General features: G+C 37.3%; 1 protein-coding gene across 1 annotated transcript in view; it reads left to right on the top strand.

Moving 5' to 3' along the window:
- Nucleotides 1-23,589: 23,589 nt before the first annotated feature.
- Nucleotides 23,590-24,547, top strand: part of cdh13 (cadherin 13, H-cadherin (heart)) — a 242,883-nt gene continuing 241,925 nt past the window's right edge. The window contains 1 exon segment of the mRNA XM_079466561.1: nucleotides 23,590-23,711. Within this exon segment, the coding sequence (XP_079322687.1) occupies nucleotides 23,667-23,711 (45 nt within the window). The 5' untranslated portion in view covers nucleotides 23,590-23,666.

The following is a 24,547-nucleotide window of genomic DNA, read 5'->3' as shown; positions in this document are numbered from 1 at the left end:
ATTACATCACTACTATACTTCTAATGTGTTTGATATAATGGGAATAGTAATGATTTTAATAGAAACTATGGTCTCTGCTGAGGTCGGATGTTATCTGAATATAGAACACTATTAGAATCCTACTGAAATAATGCCTAAAAGACTACAGTAAGAATTTTTGTAATGGTTTTAATGGCAGACAGCTATAGTTTATAATGGTATAATAGAAATAAATATGTATTGGTTTTTTTTGAGAGCAAGTAGTACAAGTGTGCAATGAAACGTGACCAAAAATAATTAGCTGTAGTATTAAAAACATGTATTTAATGATTTTGCAAGAGCGAACATGAAGTACAGTAATAAGACTATAGCATTTTTGTATTGTTTTCAGAAACCTGTTTTCAAGTTGTAAAATGATACCTCTCTGAATGCACAATCCTTAAGCCTATTGTGAATGCTCATTATGGCTGTGGTTTGTGGGTTTTGCAGGCGTAAGCTGTTGTCACTCTTCCATTTGAAAGGAACAAAAATGTTGAGTAAGTGTAATTCGTTACCATGTTCTACAGGGATGGATCACCTAAACAAAAGTAGTTGGGATTTTCTCATCCAATATGTTTTTCTTTATTTTCTGAAACACATGGAAGAATGTTCTTGTGTCTTTGTTTGTTTTTATTGTGTGGGAAGAAAAAGGCACAACATTCATTAACATTATAATTTCTGCTTCTGTGTTCCATGGAATAGAGAAAATAATTAGGTTTGCTTGCAATGATATAAAGTCTGCAAAACAAAATGAATCTACCAAAGATTTACAGATTGCTGGGGAGAAAATCCATTTGAATGACAATTGCCTTTGCTGATAAACCTGTCAAGGAATTGTTTTAAAGGCGCAAACATTCCAGCCTGCACATTAATTGATTTCAGCATTTGATTTGCGTTATATTTTTTTAATAGAGATGTTGGTACTCTTCAGATTTGGCTCAAGAACTTATGCTGTAAATCATGGGTTTGTTTTGATTCGAGCTGTACAAACGTTCACATGTGATTAGATCATCATTATTGTGGCCGATAAAGACACCTACCCACAGTGGCTACATAGAACAGCCAGTGTCCTCACTCTTTCTGCAAAAACATTGTCTAGACCCCAAATACACTTAATGTTTTACAGAGTTGAGTTCTCATTATACAGCTCTACCTTAAATTCCCTTATATTTGGGGATAGTTCATCCACAAATAAAATTATTTTTATTAGTTACAAACCGTTATATCATTCAAACCCCATATGATGAATATTCTTATGCAGAACACAAAAGAAGATATTCTGTAGAACATTTGTAACCAAACAGCATTGACTTACATTGTATATGGACTTAAAACGACTAAAACAGGCCTACTTCAAATATCTTCTGTTGTGTTTCTCAAGATTCACATACAAGGTGATTAAATGAACAAGACGTTTTTATTTTTGGGTGATCTGTCTCATTAATTCATGTTGCTAATCCTGTAATGTATGATTCATAGTTACACATATTTAAATTACATATTTAAGTCTTAATAGTCCTCAAAATGCGTATTTTTGACGCAAACAATTATTGATGTATAAAATAATTGACCATTCTACTTTTTTAAACTAGAACAATCTTATTCGTTTGGAAATGAGTTACAAATGCCATTGTATGGGCTTGTCTACAGAGGCACATACATTTTTACTGTGACGCAACGCAGCATTTTTAGCTCAGCTATTTTAAAAGCTTGAAGTTTACTCATGTGACTTAACTTATACACCGTCACTGCAGGAGGAAATCTGCAGGAGTTTTAGAGCTCTTTTTCGCATGGCAAATTGAGCATGTTTTACGCAAACTTGTGAAAAAAATGCCTCAAGTATGAGAAAATAAGAAAAGTATTCATGTAAATTTACAGTATACACCAAAGACGAGCTCAGTGCAGAAATACCTGTGATTTTTTAATACTTTTCTCTAATACCTATCGAATGCGAATGACATTTGTTGACACCATCAAATCCCCAAACCGTTATGATTTATAGCCCAATCTCAGCACTAGCTGGTGAATGAGATTGACATTTTGGGTTAATTTATTAGTTTCTATGGTTTTCTCTTTTCTCCTCTTAGACCCTTGTCTTTGTTAAGCATCTGGAAGATCAATCAATAGTAATTGATCGCCATTGCGTGATAACTCCTCTGCTACTTCATGATAGAGTCATTTATAACGTTCCTGCAGCACATTCTTCATAATTTAACTGTTTACAAGCAATCTCGTTCGCTCATAGAGAGAGAGCAGATGCACGTCAGCATATACGATCGCTCAATTTTATTGTAAAACAAACAAGGAAGATTAGCCGCAACGGATTCATGTCCCTCATTAATGTCATCTACTAAAAATAACCTTGGCGTCACGGGTGGGATGAGAAATTTGATTTATTGAAAGCCTTTAGTTTTTGTAAATATGGACCGTTAGTATGAAAGGTTTTCTTCTTTAAAAAACAAAAGTGTCATGATTCTGCCTGCTCTTGTCTTGATTTTCTGGTCTAGGGGCAGAATCATGACAGACCCACGTGTTTTATGTGAAGAGGAACATATGGTCAATCAGGACATAATATGCGTTCTCTCCTGTCTCGTCATTTGGCCCCGCCCCTCTCGTTTCTAGTATAGCTTTCCTCCTGTGTCGCATTACCCACACCTGCCCATCATTATCTCCTTTGTTAGTCTCCCTATTTAATGCCCTCTTGTCTATTGTCTTGTGCTAGTTTGTTGTATTTGGTTCATGCTTTCATGCTTTCATGCTTTCATGCTTTCATGCTTTCATGCTTTCATGCTTTCATGCTTTCATGCTTTCATGCTTTCATGCTTTCATGCTTTCATGCTTTCATGCTTTCATGCCGTGGAGTGACTATTATTATAGTCTAGTCAGTGTGAGTGTTCTGTTAGTCTAGGTGTTTTTTGTAGTCAAAGTTCTTGTCAAGTGTTAGTCCTCAGTTTATTGTGTACTGTGTTTTGTTATTAAAGTCCTTGTTAACCCCTTCACCCGTGTGGCTGCCTGCGTTTGGGTTCTCCCCTGAGATCTCTCCCCGAGATCTGTGACAAAAAGAAATGTATCTTAATTACTCTATTTTAAGTAGGTTTGATATTTTTTTTGAAGACCGTGTCAGTGATCCATGACCGTAGAAAAACTTGCTGTGAGGTTGCTTGCTGGCGTGTTCTGGTGGTTGTCAGGTTTCCATGCAGTTTCTACTGTATGTGGTGCTGGTCTTAGTCATTGTTGCACATCCCCAAATAATATTTTGTTCTCTTGCGTTGTATTACTGTGGTTTATCTTTCAATGACAGTTTGATCATTCCCAGGTGAAAATTGTTTATTAGAATTGCTTGGAGAAAAAATAAAATTTCATCGGCAAGACACAGGATTATATATATTATTCATGTCTTCTGCGTAAATGATGCGAGACATGTTACATGCTGAAACGTAATATATAGGATTAGGAAGGGCTTAGCAAGCACCACTGTAATTACGTTATTGCTGTAATACGTGGGATAGTAAATATTAATATCAAAAGTGTAATATGCATCTTTCTGTTGTTATAGTAACCATGAATGTATCAAATTTGATGCTTTGGAGTCAGGAAGGATGCAAAGCAACCTTATCCTTAATTATCCAACCAAAGATACATTGCTGATATGCATCAACTAACCTCATTGTGATGTCATTCTCCAACGATATCTCACTGTGCCTTTACGTATGATGCGTTGGGAGGCAAAGGTAATCCCACTAATACCCAGAAGATAAATTGCCCTTATCTCATGTTCCATAGCACAAAAGGTTGGTGTTTTATTAATTGAGAATCATTAAATTGCTGTTAATGGCAAGTGTTTTTCTATCTCAGCTCTTAATGAATTGACTTCATGATGGTGAGCGGTTGTGCGGTTTCTGTTAATGCAATGTAATTCTACACCTTAATGGACCATTATGCCACTATCACAAGCATTTGCTGTTTTTTTCTGATCTCTCTCTTTCCTTACTCCGCAGAAGAGGAGAGGTGCTCCCTCATCCATAACCTTTTTAATATGTACGTGTTTGAGCACAGAACGAAGGTTAAAAAAGCAACAACTTTTAATTAGCATGTTTACACTGTGTCCCAAGCAGGTAAAGCGACAAGAATTGTGTCTGTTCATACTGAATGTGTAAATACTGGGATGATGTTATTACAGACAGAAGAAAGACTTTCTTTCTTCTGCATAACACATAAAAGCTATTTCTAACAATGTTGGTAACCGAACAGCGGTGGTACCCCTTCACTTTTATTGTATAGACACAAAACCAATGCGGGTACCGACATTGTTTGGTTCCCAACATTCTTCAAAATATCTTCTTTTGTGTTCTGCACAAGAAAGAAAGCCATACAGGTTTGAAGTATGTCAGTTAAAATGGTCACTTTAACCTTTCCTGGTATATTTGTATTCCTAAACACTCCATTGAATTCCATACACTCCAGGCTGAAAACCCCCCAATATGTACATTTTCTTTCCACAAGCCAGATCCAAAAGAGAAAGACCTCAGTTAACACCTCATGTGATGCAGTTAAGAAAGCAAGTAAACTAATTACAGTGAAGTTAGTCAGGATGCTGGAATGAGATGTGAAAAGCGAACTGTTAACACGTAGGTGCATCTCGCCTGCGAGTGTGATGAGAACTTGCAGAAAGAGTCTGATATTAACTGTCAGAGGTATTTGACCGCACAGTGCTGCTCTTTTTAAACACGCTGTGAAAAGCGCTGGAGCTGAATGTGTTGACTACTGTCGTCGCTTACTCTGTGCAAGAATCACGCTGACATACTCTGTTCCCCCGCACATGCGACGGCAGGTAAGGCAGCGCTCGCTGTCTATTTGTGTCACCATCTTTTCACTTGCTGTTTTAATTCACTTCACAGTTCTCTGAAACTTATCTCTCACTGTCTGTCTGCATTTGTCCCCGTCTTTTTGGCTCTGCTGTGATATGTGTTGGTTTGTGTTCAGTGGAAAACAAACATTTCCCACAGTAGTAATTTTGGGTCCACAACATGTGTTCTGAGAGTTATTTTGTGTTGCCCTGAATCTGAGAACCTGAGGCTTTTATTCTTCACTCTCAGCTTCCTTGTGCCCGAGGCCCTGCGAACCTGATGCATGATGGGATATTTTAGTCAAAATGAAGGTATCCACTGAGATGTTAAACCGTAACCTGGTAGGGTGGCAAAGTCCTCGGTTTGTTGCAGCGTCTGCTTTTTTTGAGTTTTCGTTTGTAGTTTTACTTGGTATGACTCTTGTAAGAAATACAGCCATCCATGTGAAATCTTCAGAAACATTCCCTTTGAAAGATGTTTAATACTCACATCAGTATAAGAACGGAGAGAAGAAACCTTCCTACAGTAATGAGTTTTAAAGCTTTTTAGATATCCAGCTGAGATCAGAGACTGATATTTACATTTACATGTAGTCATTAAGCAGACGCTTTTATCCATAGCTACTTACAGATGGGGTAAACAATGGAAGCAGTTGAAACAACATCAAAAAGCATAAGTGCGGTCAAAAAACTGGTCTCATAAAGCCTACCACAGTATACAGAGCTAAGATAGAAGGTTGTTTTATTTAATTTTTTTGAAAGAGTTCAAAAAGAGATAGAAGTAGGCACTGATCGGTTAGGTGTTTTGACCGAAGAGTTGTGTTTTCAGACGATTCTTAAAGATGGCTACATTCCTATATGTATTGTTGGAATACATAATTGGAACCGATCCAGGGACGGTACATGAGAGAGATATAGAGAAATGTTTGCACTTTGCTTTATGAAAAGTGTTACTTTGGCTCCTAAGAGTATTTGTTTTGAAATGCCACACTTAAAAAGGAATAAAAGTAAATGCATTTAATAACAAAGCGGATGGCATTTTTGGCAAAAGGATTAGTTCACCCAAAAATGAAAATTCTGTCATTATATCCTACCTTACTTTACTGTTAAATTTCTTCAATATTAGCTTGTTTTCAACAAAGCTAAGTACATGGAAAATAGGCAGCCAGCCTCGTGTACATTTTTGCTGGCATTCTTGGCTGCTTTATTAAGCGTCAAAATGAGTCAAAATGTACTGCTATTTTATTAAAATCACCCGACTGGATATTCATTACACCAATGCCAGTATTTTTGCCAATTTCAGGGAAATGATCCTTTAAAGAAATACAGCAAGCACACATTTCAGGCATTTAACAAAGATGTTCATTAGTGTAAATTATGTGACACAAATTATATATAATATATTGCTCAAAATTTAGAAATTAAGTGTTGTTTTTCGATTTCGAACATTTCTTGGTCTTGTTCATAGTTACTGTGATGAAATGTGTTGTAGCGGATTCTGTTTGGATAGAAACTGTTTAAGATAAACTAAGCTAAAACTGAGCCCTAATTGCATTATTTGTGAACAGAAGCCACATTGCTTGACATTTTGCTATCATATGCAATGAAATGCAACATTTTAAAGGGTGTTTAAGTGGCAAATGCTTAAAGGGACCAGTAAAAGGTTCAAGTACGTAAAATTTTGATAATTCACCCAAAAATACTAATTCTGTCATCATTTACTCGCCCTTTTGTCATTTCAAACCTGTATGACTTTCTTTCTTCTGTCAGCAGAACACAAAAGAAGATATTTTGAAAAATGTTGTTAACTTGAACCCATTCACTCGCATTTATTTTGTGTCCATACAATAGAAGTGAATGGGGTCCAGTGCTGTTCGGTTACTAACTTTGTACAAAATATCTTCTTTTGTGTTCAGCGGAAGAAAAAAAGTCATAAAGGTTTGAAATGACAAGAGGATGAGTAGAGAGGAGAATTTTTATTTTTGGGAGAACTATCACTTTAAGTAGAATCAGGTGACCTTGTTTAAAAGCATGTTTACACGCTCCGTTCCATTATCCCCGCAGTGCTGAAAGATAAGTTACATAAACAGTTTGATATGATAACGGCTTTTCTTTCTCCTAGAGTGGGTCCTAGACCCACTTACTTTATTATTTCTGACTGTTTACTATATACACTGATACTTTGTGTTTGTATTTGTAGAGGTCTACCTGCTTGTTTGTTTTAAACATGGTGGTGTGGAGGTGTTAAATTTGCATGGATGCAGATGGATCGTTTGCTGTCCTAATAATATGTCACCCTGAGGTGATCTAGAAAAAATGAAAATGGCAACACAGAAGTTGTGACGACGTCTGTGCAGACAGAATTTGACAGACAGACATTGTTTTAGCATAGTTGTTTTTTTCTGTGATCTATGTCACTGAATCTCAGCCTTTATAACTTCAAGGCCCCGTCATTGTTTTAAACAGTTTGAAGCTCTCCCCACTCACAATTTAAACCCCCCCAATTAAACCGTTTATTTTGTAATGCTTTTCGATGGTCTTACTTTAAATCATTATAAATCATCTTGACTGCCCTTTGTAAGTTTGTGAGTACCCAGCCCTCTGGTTAAGAAACAATGGGTTGTTCTGTTTCTTACCAGTTCTTCATTTGAACCCAATGTCACCCTCGTTTCCTGTTGTAAGTATGAAGCCGCGTAGTCCCTGTAGCCCAGCTGTTCATTCATGTGGCATATGCTGAACTACTGAAGCTGAATTGCACTGATGTTAAGAATGAGAAAAGAGAGAGGCAGGGGGTTATATTCATTAGAAAGACCCACTTCTCCATGTGGCATCATTTTAGCTGTGCTCAGAGGAACATTGATTACATTATTCCTGGATATTATGTGTCTAAGTAACAGTTCCCTTTTGTACATCCATAATCTTAATTGAAGGGATATGAAATTGACTAAACACTATAAATAGGGCCATATATATTCAAGGGATCATAATGTTATTGAAGAATCCATTAACACTGTTCGCATTGATTTTTTCCCTCTGTATTTTACTTACGTGCTTATCCAAAGTGTCTTTTGAAAAATCGGAACCAGAAAAATGTTGGGTAGCGCAGTTTAGCTTTTAAAGAAGCTTTCTTATTGGTCTATATAATTAATCAATTTATCTTTCTCACTAGGGTTTATCAAGGCGGACTGTATCAAAAGTAGTATAGCAATTGCAAGTTCACATTACGTTATCTCTCACAACCTTAACATTTTGTTAATTATAAAATGTACACTAACCCTCTCTCTTTCTCTCAACAGGTAATGGTCTAGCTTTTGTTGAAACTAGTAACTTTGTATTAGCACCTATCGTACTATTGCTCTTGTATGACATATCGCATATGAAAAACTGATCATCTGTCTCTAACATATGTGCAATTTTAGTATAAAACATGATGTGTTTATGTAGTTTTAACTGTTTCTCTAAAGGGTATGAGGGTTCAGTCAGTGGAGGAAGGAGGATTGACAGTGTGATATGGTCACCAGCTCTGCTAACACGAGCAATATGCAAAAGCACATAGAGAAAACATCCTCAGCTCTTAACTTAATACTGCCCCTGTAATGTTTTGTCAGTTGAGGTTGTGAAAAAACATTTTGCGGTGTTTACATATTGCTTATTACTGCATAATATAATTAATTAAAATAGGACTTTAATTTGTTTTATAAAATACAATTGATTTCATAATGCCTATATTTCTTGCATTTTGTGTTTTGTCTTTATTATTATTCTAAAATAGAGACTGAGTAAGTGACCCTATACTTTTGAATATTATTTTAAATGAATATGAATTATTACATGTGATTAACTAGTAAAATACTAGGCTAACAACTAAAAATGATTCCTTTAATAATTACTGTAAACGCTAAAATCCATAAAAGCATTAAATTTGTTCATTCACCTCTATGATTATGTACCTTTTTCCATCTTCTATTTCACGTAGGATGCATGATATGCCCGCATTTAAATGAATGAAAGAGGCAAGGGCTGCACAATGATATTTGAAACTACGTGAATGGCTGTTTAAAGGCCCACGTAATGAGTGAAGAGTGTCTGAATGTCTACCGATGACGGTTGTCTTCATTTGCAATACAGCGGCAGAACTAAAATCTACTTTGCAAAAGGTATTTTGGAATGCTGTGGGCAAATCCAAAGGGAAGTGCACGAAAGAGATACTGTAGAGCTGCACGACAAGCATTCACTCTGTAGAATGTGATTTTTAAACTACTGGAGCATCCTTTTGATGAGTACGCCTATGATACAACGTATCACATACTTCAAAGTTTAATCGTCATAATCTTTTTGATAACTTTTTGTTCCCAGAAACCTTTTCATCCCTCTCGTGTGTTGAGTCAGCATGTTATAAATGTGCAGTCCTGTTCATCACACATCGCCAGCAGCCCCTAAAAGCTCAGCATGACGGTCTGAACACACTGCTGAAATACATCCAGCCGTGAACAGTGTCAAACTGTGTAAGAATTGACTATAAACCCCCTACCGTGCATTCACTTTATATGAATAGTTTACATGAAGTTGGTGACACACTATAATACTGCAGTTTAACTTGGAAAAGTATCGGGTACCAGGAACAAATTGTCAAACTCACTAATTTCGAATAATTTTCTTAAGAAAGCGAACCTTTTTATACGCACCTCTTATAATTTCACAGTATGCCACTTTTAGATGTCACCATTGGTGTTCACTTAACTTTTTTGTGTGGTCTTGTGTCTGTACAATGGGGATAAAAAACTATACCCATATTTAACAATCAGTGGTGTGCGGTGGACTTAAAAAATGACGAGGCAGATTTCTATCCATGTAATTTTTGTTCATCTCTGTACTATTAACAAGTGCGATTGTCAGAAAACCAGTGTCATTTCAGTGTTTATGTGTGGAAAAATTCCTTTTAATTGCTACAAGTTCATTACAGTATGTACTTCTGATTTTTTTAGTTTTTTATTTTCCCTGCTTTGGGAAAAGGTACATCAACACCACCTTCATCTTTTTCTGGAACATTTGGGATTTCCTATATAAGAATAACATCATTACCAATACCATCAATTTAATTATTAGCAGTCCCAGAAATACTCATTTAAGAGATCAAATCAAATAGATGTGACTTACTTTAGCCTTGCTGCTATCCTGAGCAAGCCTGATCACAAGCAAAAGTTTTTGAACAAATCTGAACCACGTAATATTCTGTCAACAATCGATAACTCCTCTGCCTCCGCCATCTCCGACACGAATCCTAAACTCCGATTAATACAACTAATAAAACAATTTTATTAACGTTCAATCTAATTTAGCGCCCGCAGTTTAAAATGTATGATGATGAAGACGAGCAGGAAGGCGGGATCTCGCTGATGAGTTAATCCAATCATAGCCCGTTGGAGGCATTGCCTCCTCTCACGTGACTTTTCTCCATTCTTTTCAATTACCCCCACTCAAACTCACAGCATGCTTTAGCGGGTATATGTAAAGTCAATGAGCTTAGAGGAGGCAAGAGAAACGCTGCCTCCCTTTGGAATTCTTTCGAGCGGGGTCGCTGTTTCACACAATGTTGTACACGCTGATTTATCTCATATTTAGCTAAATACGTTATATCCGCTGTCCTATTCTATTTCTGAACTGTTAATAATATTCTCATTCCATTATTTTCGAGGGGGAGGGGAGGCACTGCCTCCCTTGCCTCCTCGGAGGAAACGCCCCTGTTAAGAATGTATAAAAATATGGAATGGATAAATGGATATACATATACTGTATATTGATATGTTAATGATGAAAAGCAATTTTACTAATAGTCTAACTGGAACCCAACTATATGCAGTGTTACCTAAATGGTACACAGGATAATGTGCCATGTGCCTATTTACTGTAATGATTTAATCATGCGTTTCATTTATTTAATCAGCCAATGACAATCAAGCAATGTCAGTCTAGCTGCGAGTAACATGGGCATACACGTTGTGTCCCGTAAACAGCCAACACTCCAAAACACTGTCCTCATATCAATTTTTAATTGCAGAGATGTTGTGTTCTTTCCCCCTGATGCTCCAAATCAATTTGTGCAGTCAAGCGATAAAGAGTTTAGTTAAATTCCCTGTCAACCGCAAGGATGCTACAGCGAGTTCACCAATACTTATAAAAGAAAAACTTCATACAGGACAGATTCCTGCGGCGTATCCTCGGTTGGGTCTTCAATGCAGTTAAAAAATTGTTTCTCCTTCATTTTTTCGATGGTCTTTCTCCGTATGCTCACAACTCAGTAGCACCTGTAATGAAGCCGAGTGAACACATACATCCAAACATTGAATATATATTACAGAAGAAGCATGGAGATTAGCAGTAAATGATATTTTCACTTGGGAACCATAATTCAGTCCGCATTTGAATAAACACTATAAATTCAGGCGGCAGCTTCTCTTTTCTGGCAGTAATAAAAAATAAAATGAATGGTGCACGCGGCACGTCTGATGTGGAGTGATGGTTTGAGCGGGGGACGCGGAGAAGCAGATTGGGATTGGGGGGTTGAATCAGAATGGCGCTAGCTGTGGCAGGAACTCCATTTCAATGGTAGATTTGTGCTTTTTCATCTCGCCATTGCTCACCACCATGCCTGACATGGCAGCAATAACAATAGGTTGACAGGTGAGAGTATATGCAGCCCCTCATGGCAGGAAGAGAGGGAGAGGTGCCTGTTTGACAGGGGCCACAGACCCAAGCAACCTGCGGTACTAAATCTAACCTTCGAGTGACTAAATATGGGAAGAACAAAGTTAGATTGACAGAGAGCTGGAGAGTTTGACTGTCACTTACTGACATGTATGTTTATGCATGTGCATGATATGTGGGCTTGTGGGTGGTCCCCTTAGGGCATGCTGTTTGGATTTTGATGTATGGTTCACATTTTTGGAGTAATAAAACATTTTATTATGTGGTAAAATGAAATTGGCTTGTCTTGGATGCACTTCTGTGATGGCTGGCTACTGTAAAACCAGTGTAAGAAGGGTACATATGGGGAGATTTTAAAAGTAGGGTGGTTGATTTGGAAAGGTGCTAATTTAAAGCCGCTTTCACTGAAATTATAATCCCACCCTCTATGCGATTCGCCGTCCAAAGCCACGCCTCCTCCAAACACATGAATGAGTTTCATAAATCAATAAAACTCTTCTCAAAGCACGTTTATACCTTTTTAAAAAAAGAGAGCATCCATGGTATCGTCTTTCAGACCCTTTGCCTGCCGGAGCTGACTCCATTGTGTAAAATCTGAACCGATGTTAATTCGAGTCTTTCCTCTTTCATGATCCAGACGTTTTTTCGACACTGCTTTTTCAAAAATGGACTTTCATTGTTGTTGGATCCACAGGAAAGTTTGATTGTTACTGATTGTCCGCCATTCTCCCTATGAGACGTGTGTCTGCGTGAACAGGGTGCACAGTGGTATGCAAAATATGTTGTCTGAAAATGTACACATGGCCAGTCACAGCGTTCAGTTGTAACATTTGGATTGGGCGAATGGTTTTTGGTCCTACGCCTCGCACAGACGATATATAACTATCAAAATATAAATATTATAGGATAAATATTTCATTATTTTGTGTTCTCTTAATGTTATAATTATATCTGATCAGCATTAGCACAAGTGATTGCTTGGATGTGTGTGATGCTGTTTTTATTTGGTCTGCGCATGTTGCCAGATCTTGCATGAAAAACCTGATCCGGTGCCCTCCAAAATAAACAGTTTTCTTCTGCTTATTTAAAGAAGTCTGTTATGTGTGTATATTTTAGGTCAAATATATCTTCACAGTCAAGACAGAAACCTAGAATTTCTATCTTTTAGGTACTTTATATTTTATTTTTACAAATGATGTTTATGTTTGTCAGTTTGTTTTGCAAATATTTAACCAATGAAAATTGTTTAAAAAGAGCTTGCTCATTTTGAGCATTATTAATGCATTATTATAATATACAGGATATACGTGAAATATAATCTATATAGTCAAAGTTTTAGGTTGATGCAGATATCAAAGAGACTTGCATGGAAGTAGTAGTGCATGAGGGCATGTGCAAGCTCTGACGTGTGAAAGATCTGCGTTGGATACAATTGTGGATTTATAATTTTCGTACCATTTTAGTTCAAATCGATCTTACAAACTTCAAGTATTGTCATATTTTATATTGCATAATTTAGCAAGCTATCGCATATTGCGTTTTTCTTCAGTCTCTTGCAGCCCTAGTGTATATTTAATAATTTAAGAAATGGTTCAAATGTCAGAATGAATGCAAGCTAACCAATCAAAGCTGCAAATCATGCCCAAACTTTTAGATAAGATGAATACCATACAATATAATGTAAAGAATAGATGATGTCTATCTAGGCTTTTATTGTACAATCTGGCAACAATGATAAAGGACAGAGCAATATGAAATCTCGAAAGCCTTGCTATCTTTAATGGTGTATTAAACCTTTGTGTATTTGCTTAGTGTATTTGCTCGCACAAGAGTGTGTCTGTAGGAGGGCATTTACCACCGGCATCTGGCACCAGCGCATTGCTTTGTCAACAGCGAGAAATAGATGGTCTTATTAAATCATTGATTCAAAACATTGATCTGACTTTCTATCCTGGATGGCAGGTTCACCAATAGATTACAATTATTTTCTACGAAAAGTCCCTTGCGTTTTTAGTTCTCTCATAGTTGAACGCTGAATGTCGTCCGAGGTCATTTCGAAACCTTGATGTATTTATTTGTTTCATCTGGTTTTTCGATAGCCATGCTGAAGGAAGGGAGAACAACAATATACGCTCTTTTAGTCTGGGTGTTTAAAGGCCTATTTTGTCCCAGGCTGTGGACTTGATTTGTTCTATTCGGTGAGTGTGAGGTGTCGGACCCCGGGCACCTCCATTCCTCTATGATTTCATTTTGACTTGCCTGTAAATGAAAAAGCCATTGTGCACCATCTGCAGAGGTGAAAGGAGACACGATACCTGGGTGATTTACACCGTACATCAATATCGCTGTACCTTTTCCCTAGCCTGCATTGTTCTTTTACAGCGCACAATTCACTCACAGTAGATGTATTGTTTGAATCTTGTTTTCGGAATAGATTTTTTTGTAGTAGATTGATAAATCAAACGTGTTGTGTTTTACTATCAAACTTTGATCTGTTATATTATGTGTCATTTTTCATGGTCAATGTGTTAGTGTAAAGGTCACTTGGATAATGTATCAGTAAAAACATGAGCATGTGCCTGAGAATAAAAATGTATGACTTTGAGTTAGTGTCCCAAACAGAGTTTGTTTGGATGTTTTTTTATATTTATCCTTTCCATTTCTGAAATGATATCTGGACCCCTTAACTTAAAGGGACAGTTCACCCAAAAATAAAAGTTCTGTAATCATTTACATATTTACATCTGTTATTATCAAGTTGTTCCCATTCTGAAGAAAGAGAGATATTTGGAGGAATGCTTATAACCAAACAGTTCTTGGTCACTATTGACTACCGCAGTAGGACAAATTACAATGACCCAGAACTGTTTGCCTTCAACATTCTTCAAAATATCTTCTTTGTAATGTACAAAGTAATGTTTCCTATGGAATTCAATAACGATTCTTCCATCTATCTTTCTCCGTGTTCATCAGAACAAAGAAATTAGACAGATTTGGTAGAACTTGAGGATGAGTAAATGAAGATTTTTACCCAATTTTCATTTTTGGGTGAACTGTTCCTTTAAACATGGTCATCATGTTATATTTGCATACCGTGTTCAGTTTTGCATGTTATTTAAATAGAAACCGCTCACATTATACACTAAAAGTATTATGTAGTGTACAGTATGCATAAAGCAGTACATTAGTATTCCATCCCCGTGTCTCTGAGTTTAGTGCCTATTAATATCATATATGTCGTGTACACCCACCACTGCAATTTACAGGTTCCATCTCACAGCATTATTAATAACTGGTTTCCATTCATATTCAAGCAACTGTTTCTTGTTGTTTCATCATATATCTACTTTTAAACACGGTTAATAATTAGATTGTTTAAGGTCTTGCTTGCTTCTCAGCGCTGTCTTCCATGTGTATTTGTCAAACCACATACCAGCGAAAATACGAATCCATCTGTTTACCAATAAATTGAAGAGTAAATATTCGCAGTGGAGAAATATCAGCGAACAGCTGGTCTAGATGCTGAACGCCATAATTCTCGAATTAGCTCTGGAAGTTGCTCGTAAACTAGAACCTAGACCTTGTGTCGGTCATAAACTCATGACCCAGTGATTTGCCGATCAGAGACCACAGATGTTGGAGATTTTTGTCTGCTGCTGAATAAGGGGGTCTGGTGAATGGACCATTTCCATTTAAAAGGCAGGACAGGTCAAGCATTCTGGGGGAATTTGTGAAGAAGGATTTGTGTTTTCAACAAAGGAATTTTCTAAAAATCTGAAATTATCAGGAACTTTGCATATTTGCATGTTGTTGAGAATGCATGCCATTACAGTTTGTATACATTTTATGTACAGTAGTAGAACAATTAACCATGGTTTTATTATTGACAATATTTATTATTGACAATGCCAACAATATGTTGTCACTATGGTTTTACTACAATAAAAACCAAAAACCTATGGTTAAGTTAAACCCTTGCATTGAAATACTGTCAAAAAAAGCCTTAAACTATGGTACAACGACCAATTGTGGTGCCAAGCTTTTCTGCGATTGGCTGTTTCTGTCTCTGAGTAAGATAATTCATCCCTAATTACCAAGTTCCCTTGTCTATGTTTTTCATAAAAGTTGCATTCATTAACAAACTTTGTCTTGAATTTATTTTGGTCTCAGATTCATTCAGATTCATACTTTTCGATTTTATAATTCACAGCTGAAAGTCTTTTTGAGCCTTTATTCAGTCTGAATCAGTCTTTGAATGAGTTCTGGGAGCTGAATCAGTAAAGAGTGATGCTGTAAATGCACTCGGCAGAATTCTGTATTCAGAAATTGATTAGTCACCGTTTGACTGACTAATATGGTTAGTTGATCTCATCTGCCCAGCGGTAAAGTGACGTAAAGGCTGTTGTATGAGACCTTAGCTCACATCTGTCACTGAATCTTTTTCAATCCTAAATTGCTAAATAGTTGAATGAGAGCTTCGGCGAACGCGGCGAGACGGAGAATGCTTTGGTGCGAAATAAATGGAGATAACAAAAGACTTTTAATGGCGCATTCTGTTTTAATTCCAGTGTCACATTGGAGTGTTTGGTCTTTTATCAATGTAAACGGCTTGTTTATGCAATGATGCAATCAGTTTAGATGTGTTTATTTTATACTCATGCCATTCACTGGGTTGTATTCTATTTAAGAGCTTATCAGTAAATATAGTAAAGGTGTCTCTTTGACTGACAGCTTAGGTTGTCTGAATCAAGAGACGATAAACATATACACGAGGACTCTGATTTAGGACCTTGTGTAACAGTGCATTGAGTGATTTACTAATAGTATGTCACAATTAACAATAAAGTGGAATGCTTTCGGAATGTAGTCCATCAGATAGGATCAGACGATTGGATTTATATTTCTTTGAGACGTCAACAGCCATCGGAACATTAGGCGCACTTGACAATTTTGTTGTTCTTCAGTGACAGTCAAACATTTTGTGTGTTTTGTGACAGTTTTTGAGAAAACACTTGTTTTGAGAATGCATGGGCGTCCGCCAATGTACTGTTGAGTTTAATTTGGTGCTTCATATGTTCCTCTAATTACAGCCCACTTGACCTCGTCCTTGTTTCTGCTGGATTTGTACCACTCAACCTTCATGCGTGCAAGGGGTATGTATGTGTTTGTGTGCGTTATGCTTGTTTCACATCTAATCTATATACAACGCTGCCAAAGTCCCATCAGACCCATAATGTATTGTGCTTTAACATTAACTTTGTGGATTTTCTTTTGGCTCTATGAAGTGGTTTCTTGGTGGCTGTATGGACTAATAATGATACAGCCGTGGAAATAAATTAAGAGACCATTGTAGTTGTATTGTGGACATTCCAGTCTAGGTTCGGTTGAAGTTCAACAAAATCAAACCTCAGGAGTGACATAAAGTCATCCGGCAGCAATGTGAAAGACTGGAAGCATAACAAGACACATAAAAACTGTGATAAAAAGATTTTCATAAAAATATCATTTTAAAGGTTTTGCTAAAGACGTGTACAAATATTACTGCTGTATTGCTTAAGATATTTGAATGAAAAGGGCTTGTAAATGTCTGAAGTGACTAGGGTAGACCATACCGCATATAACAGCATCATTGCATCTATTGAACATCAGACCCATGCATAAAAACCTCTACTTTCAGCAATATTAGAAAGCTCAGCTGTCATTGTATGAAAAGGAACTTTGATTTGATTTTGGCTCACTGCTTTGTGTTTCTATCATGTAAAGTGATGCAGGCGAGCTCCACTGAGAGTCTGTTAAAAAGAGAAAAAAATACTTTTACATTTTGTTTGCCATGTTTGTGGCTGTTTGCATTTGCAACATGTGCGAGCGGGGGACTTGTACACAGCTTGTGTGTGTGTGTATTAAAATGATGTTTTCGCTATGGGCCCAGAGGGCACATCAGTTGAGTAGATATTTAATAGACACAGGGCAGAGGCATTTATTGTGACTAATAAGAATGCTTTATTGTTATCAGGCTAATTTATTTCTTGGCCATAACAATAGTTTATGGAAATAAGAGCATGTTCTGGCACTTACTGACCAAAAGGCCACCTGCTCCGACTGATGAATCATTGGCTGTAAATTATAGCAGGAAGAGCTTGTGCTGAGCTTTCTACATCTGGAGACTTTGGGACCTCCTGTGAATTTCTTAGACGAAAGCCTTGGGAAACTCTAGAGAGCTCAATAACACACACAATCATGTGAGTTTAGATCATTTTAGAGATTCTTTCAAGAGTGAGTCTCAAATTAGATTTTAAAGAGGTTGTCAACCTCAAAGGATTTTCAAAAGATAGTTTGTTAAACCCATTTTGTGCTGCTACTTCAATTTACATCCAACACTCTTTAAAGTCTCTTTTTCGAAGTATGAAACTGAAAGTATTCTTACCACCTGCGCTCAATTGAGTCGCCTTTTCTTACTGTCTAAAAAGGGGAAAACCCGGCGGTTTTATTATGTCATTTTCTTTGAAAGCTGCACCTTTAAGGAGTTTCAGTGTTGTAATTAGAAACAATACTGCTTGTTTTTTCCTGTCGCTTCTGTACACCTCCAGCTTAGTCTTGAAATGTGGCATTGCGATGCTGAGTATCGTTGGCTCTTGTTATTTGAATGGCTTGTAATGTTCTTCAATTGTAATTTGGATAAAAGCACCTACAAAATAACTGAAAATAAATTCCGTCCCCACTTAAACCCAATGGACTTCCATTTACAAATCTCTAACTTAAATCCCAATAATTGTCCTTTTTAAAAGAAGAAAAGGCTTTTTCTGCAGTGCAGTACCTTTAAAGGGAACAGTAATAATTTGCAGAGCAGGATCGTATTTCTTGTGGTTTATACATTATACATATCAATACAATATTAATGACAGTTTCTTGGATTCCACTGTTGCATACAAAAAACTATTGAAAAATATGGTGACATGCGACATGTTTACTAGCAGGGATAGCATCATATATAGTTAAAGTAGAATATGCCTAAAAATATGTAAGCATTTTAGGTATTGCACTTAATCTTTGCTTTCAAATCAAAGTAAACATTTTAAAGGAATAATTTACGCAAAGATGACAGTTCTCACAATTAGAACGTGCACAATATCTAATGAGATTGAAGGATATTGACCGTTAGTTTAGTTATTTAGAAAATACAGCTATTAATGTAGTTGTATGTATGTGTTTTTGTAAATTTTACAATTGCAACAATAACTTTAAATTGATGTTGAATGTAAAGTAATTGACCAATTTGCAAGATGTAAACACTGGTCCAGAATCACTTTAGATTATAATTTTTTATTTAAATCATATAGTTAAATCTTAAATCTTATTTCTGTTATAAATGTTTGTATTTTGATCTAACGTTTTTGCAAACTGAAAAATTATGTTTTAAGTCCAAATCAACCAGCAACATGGACCAAAAGTCATCCTTCTCCTGTATCCACCCTCCTTTGGGTATCCGAAAAGAAACAAATAAATACAGCATGGACGCAAATTGTTAGAGCCATTTAGCAAGAAGCTCTTGTTTTTTTCTGGACAAAATGCAGAGGTAAAATAAAGAGGCTAAAGGCTGTGATAAAGCATGAGATGCGGGGAGCATCAATCAGCTCCAGCGGTGCTGGCACACGGGAGCGTTTCCAGGCCCGCCTTTACATTTGGCGCTGCATCACCTGCTCTCTTCCAAGGACAAACGCGTCCTGCCTGGCCAGAGAGACAGGACCACTCCACTGGACAACATCCTGCACCTGCTGAGAGGGAAGCTTTAGCATCACCTGGTGTACATTAAGTGTAACTGTTTATTCAAGAGGCTCATACAGTCAGACCCTTGAGAAGTGTTTGCGAATGAGTGTGTGGAGCCCATCCAGCTGGCGTATGCTAATTTTGTCGGCCGTCCTGCGGACAGAGGTGGAACGTTCATGGAATGTATTCAGAACATGAATAGCCTGGCTGCCATGTTTATTTTTTCATTGCATTGTGTCTGCTTTGTGCCCTTGTTGTTGTTACACCAGATTTATTTAATCAGGCTGAATAATTGTGCAGCGCGCTGATAGACGTGCTCATTTAGGTGTTTGGTTAGGGTTCAGCTCTCCCGGGAGATTGTTGTGGCGTCCCTCCACCTGGACATTGATTTCATTATCTATATCTCAGTGACCCGGCTCAATACGAATCACTGGTCCACGCAATGAACGGAAAGGATGGGAAGCCATTATGCAAGTAAATGAAATTGATTCACCTGTTGGTATCAATTAATATGAAGGAGGAACTCATAAAGCGCTTAATTAAATGGTGTAGGGTGTTATTCAGTTGTTATAATATAACGCATACTTGGCATTTTGTTGATAGTCATATAAATGGCTTGGCTTCCCCAGACGGTGAGAATATGTGACATTTTATTCCTCAAAGGCAAGCATATATACAAAGAGATTAGCATTGAAAAGAAAAGAATGCTGTGTTGGTCAGTAAAGTTGCCTGAAGCCCGTAAAAGGCGACACATATAAAGTACAGAGAGCTAATAATGTGTTACGATGCATTTTCCGTCAAGGTTAATACGTCCCTGACCTCTTCTCCTCTTGCGGACATCACTTTACAGACTTGTACGTCCTTAACGCAGTGTAGTCTTGTTGTTTCTTATATTATACAGTATTATATTTGGTTAATCATATTGGCCTTTTAGTCATTTTTCCTAATTGTTATTTCATTTGGCCTGTGAATTAAGCACTTCCCCTTTAAACTCTTCCCTCTTTAGAAAAGGATCGAGTGGATTGTTTCTTGTGATGAATATCTTCTGCTCTTACTCTCATTAATTGAAGATGTTTTCAGCACTCCCTTTTCAAGGCAAGATAACCGGACGTCAAGATTCCAACTTTCTCTGCTCCATTTAAGGCGTTTTTCAGCATTCACACACAACTCAGATTTCACAAAAGGTTCTGTGTATATTTTGTTAAAGGCATAGTTCACCCAAAACTGGAAATGTACTCACCCTCAAGTTGTTCCAAACTTTTTGTGCACTTTTAATGTTTGTTGTTCTGCCAAACACAAAGAAAGATATTTGGAAGAATGCTTGTAACCAAACTGTATTGACTGTTATAAAGGGAACAAAACTACTATGTTAGTCTATAGTGCCCCAGAACTGTTTGGTTACAAACATTCTTCCAAATATCATCTTTTTTGTTTAACAAAACCAAAACAAAGAAATTAGTACAACGTTTTAATTTGGAAATTGTTATATGTGGGAGACGTAATGAGTTTAACTTTGGAATATTGAATCAGCAGAATTATTCCTGAGAGATCACAGCCTCCTTTCCAAAGCAGCGATACGTTATCTTTAAATGCTTGGCTCTCATCTTGACATTTTAATCGTTCTCACTTCTCATATGGGTTTATTTGGGTGAATGCTTCGTCCGGTCCTTCATTGTGGATCTGACACAAATGCAAAATCTTTCTTTTTCTCCCCTCACACCTCGTAAAGTATGCGTAAATCCTCAGCATCCATAATGCCGTTTCCTGCCGGACCCTTTGATAAAGAGATGTTGCGTACCAGTTCTGCAACAATGTCTTGAGAAAGCAATTCCTCAGAACGTCACAACAATTCCTAGACTCATTTTTCACAACCGGACAGAAGAGCGGCAGAGAATGGGAATCTGACTGCTCCCCTGAGGGGGGCGAGATATGATGACTCCTGAGGTGGCTGTACACATCATAACCCCTCCCATTTATCTACTCCAGAATGATATATGCACAAATCTGTCCGTTTGCGTGCGACTGCAGGAGATTGTGGGGAGAATATGAATGAATTAAAGAGTCTTTCATTATCTTTTGGTCTAAGTTCATCATCTTCCTTTGAAATAGTTTTGCAGTTATTGACCGTAAAATGAAAAAGTGATTTGCCTATCTATCTCTTTTCCTAATCTCGTTATGGTAATGGCGTTATAGTCAAAAGAAGTGTTGTTTTCCCATCAAGAAAACTGTATAGTAGGATGATGTGTTGTTCAGAACAAACTAAGAAAAGCCTGATTTCTATCTCAGGTGTTTGGATATTGTCCGAGATGTTTAAAGGTGTTCTGTGGTGTTTGTCTGCGAGCATCTGTGTCACATTTCACATGTCACATGTTGATATAATAGGAGCGATGAAATTTTCCAAGAACACTGTCATGTTCCCACATTAAATATAAACATACATGTAGTCCCCTGCTGAGTATTTTTTTGAACATTTTGATATAACTCCCATGAATGTTCTTTGAAGAGTGTTTGTACTCAATGTCAAATGGTTTACGATGATGGATATTTGGACATCTTGTAACTTTTGTAATGATGGTTCCGGTCAAAAGCAAGTGAATAGACACACTTGTAGGATTTACACTATACCACGGAAACATTGCTCAAACTTAATTTTGGGCACTTTGTTGGGTTATATGTAGTATTCTTTAAGATGTTATGTTGTAAGATATTAAGTTGTAAGATGGTTGTGACACATTACTTTTTTTAATATTTTGTCTTGTACCCCAAATTCTAATCTGAGCAAAACTTTGTTGGTGACGATTTCTGTTTCACACATTTGTGTTCCCAATTGTTTATTATGCTCACATTATTTTCGACAGATCTGTGTTAGATGTCCTTTGTTAAGCAGAAATGCACAGAAAGTCTTTCCCTTTCTTGGTTACCCAAAGTGATTTTCTGACAGCACTTGCTGAGACTTTAATAGCCATTCTCTGAACTTTTTAATACATTATGTCTAGACATGACTAAAAACAGTGATTCTATCTCAGACATGAACTATAACTCTGAACATTCTCAAAGGTCTTGTAAAATAAGTTTCTGCTAGGTCACAAGGATAAAATGATGGGTTGGCTGAGTAGGACAGGATCTGTGAGAGAAAGGATGGTCAGTCATAAGTATTGTGCAGCTGTCCATCAAGTTAATAATTCAGTGCGCTGTGTATTTCTAAGAAAAATCCTGAAAGACACGTCAGACTGACTGTAACAAGCCCAAACTCCTGAAGCTTATGCGGTTCTGAAACTAAGGGGATTTTAGTGTTTGTTATTTTTGGTCGAATATCTATTGTGAGGAAAAATTGCCTACCTGTCTGTTTCAGGTGACAAAATGGCAGCTGTCTTAGGTATATTTCAACATAGTTTTGTACTTTTTGGTAGTTTTTAGATCATTCTTATCATACAAGGCATGTATAGACCGCCTGGACACCCAAACATCCTAACAACTTCCTGTAAACCAAGTTCAATACCTCCTACAGCACATTTGCCTGGAAATGAGATTTATCAAAAGTGGTTTATGGCACCACCACGTAGAATGGCTTCACTTTAATAACAAATCTTTAAAAAGTTATCATACAAACAAAGCAAGGGGAGTACTTCACCACGAGATTTGGCCTGGAACAATGTCCAGAGTCTCTTTTTATTGTGCCCCAGATATAAATTTGGGCTCTTGGTTGGGTCTGATTTTCTCTTGTTTTTTCTGGAGACCTGTCATACCTGAGGGGTTCATGGTGAAAGGACATATCATTTTTATTGGTTCTGCTAGCTTCATTATACACAATATTCTTAACATTAGAGTCATGTTAAATGTATAGGTGCAGATGGCGTCTGCAAGTTTCCTGTTTTTTTATATTTCAGCACTGTGTTCCTGTAGCGTATTGTAGCATTAGCAATGCAAAGGTCATGGGTTCAATAACAAGAAAACATGCTGATACAATGTGCACCTTAAATGCACAATAGGATAAGAGCATCTTTATTTATAAGACCTTATACAAATAGACCTTATATAAATCCCTATTATGGTTTTCTTGAGTAGCTCATGATGCAAAGTTGAAAGGTTGAAATGAGTGAAACCCAAGGAATGCATAAATCTGACTTGAGCATCAATGCAAGCCCCCCCTATAAATCTATTGGTGGTGGACTCGGCTCTCTCATCCAATGCTCTGCTCACGAGGCTGCGGTTCTATTTAGGAAGTTGGCAGCTCGAGGCAGAGGGGCTTTACTCTCGCGACTCTGGAATTATGAACAGAGCTGGTCCCACCAGCACCTCGTTTTGAACCCTTTATTTCCAGAGATCTGTCACCATGGAGTTCGGAGCACGCATTTTCATCGCATTCCTCGTTTGCCAGGTAGGCTCGAGCGCTTTCATTCCGTTATCTGGGAATATCGCGTGCACGTTACAGTTGGGAAGTACGAGTTCCGTTTTGCGTTCGTTTATTGTTACAAAATTGTTAATCAAACGCATTTTAAAGTCACCGAGCGACGTTGTGTCTGTACTGCATGGTCTCCAAAAATGCTTTGCAACAAATCAAAATGATAAAAAAAAGCGCTTTAGAAATGCGCTTGAATTGAATTCTACACTACGCGGAAAGAGTTGCAGTGCAAAATACTTAAAACCGAATGACAAAAGAAACGCGAGTGGAATCTTATGAAACGTGATTCTTTATATTCATTCATTTTAATACCACATCGACGCCGCTAATACGTTAAATAAATATACGTTGGTTACGCATAACTCGGGTAGGCGTTTACTCTAACCCGTTCACGTGAATTGCTCTAATGCACTGGGTTTAGATGGAAAGGGTCTCCATGCAAATCGAGCAAACTCTGTCTGATCGCATCGATATTCCGCTCAGCTCTGAAGTTGAGCGCTCCTCTGGCTTCCTTCATCAGGAGACATTCACACGGCGGGCTGACTCACACAGCCCGTCTCCATTCACCAAAAACGCCAACAAGATAAATAATAAACCAGTTGAGATTTAGACCGCAGTCGTCATCCATTCGTGTCTGAAGCAGATGTGGGACTAAAACATTTTTTAAAAGAAAAAGTAAAAGCTGAAAAAACGATTAATATAATACAATGTATGCGATTCACTGAAGAGAGTGCATGCATTCACTATAGACTGCTCAAACCAAGTGATCTAGTCGGATATAATGCAAACAAACAAATGTATATACATTGAGG

This window comes from Barbatula barbatula (genome assembly GCF_947034865.1).
Source record: "Barbatula barbatula genome assembly, chromosome: 10".
NCBI lineage: Eukaryota > Metazoa > Chordata > Actinopteri > Cypriniformes > Nemacheilidae > Barbatula > Barbatula barbatula.
The sequence above is the reverse complement of the archived record's forward strand: the minus strand, read 5'-3'. Positions and strand labels throughout refer to the sequence as shown.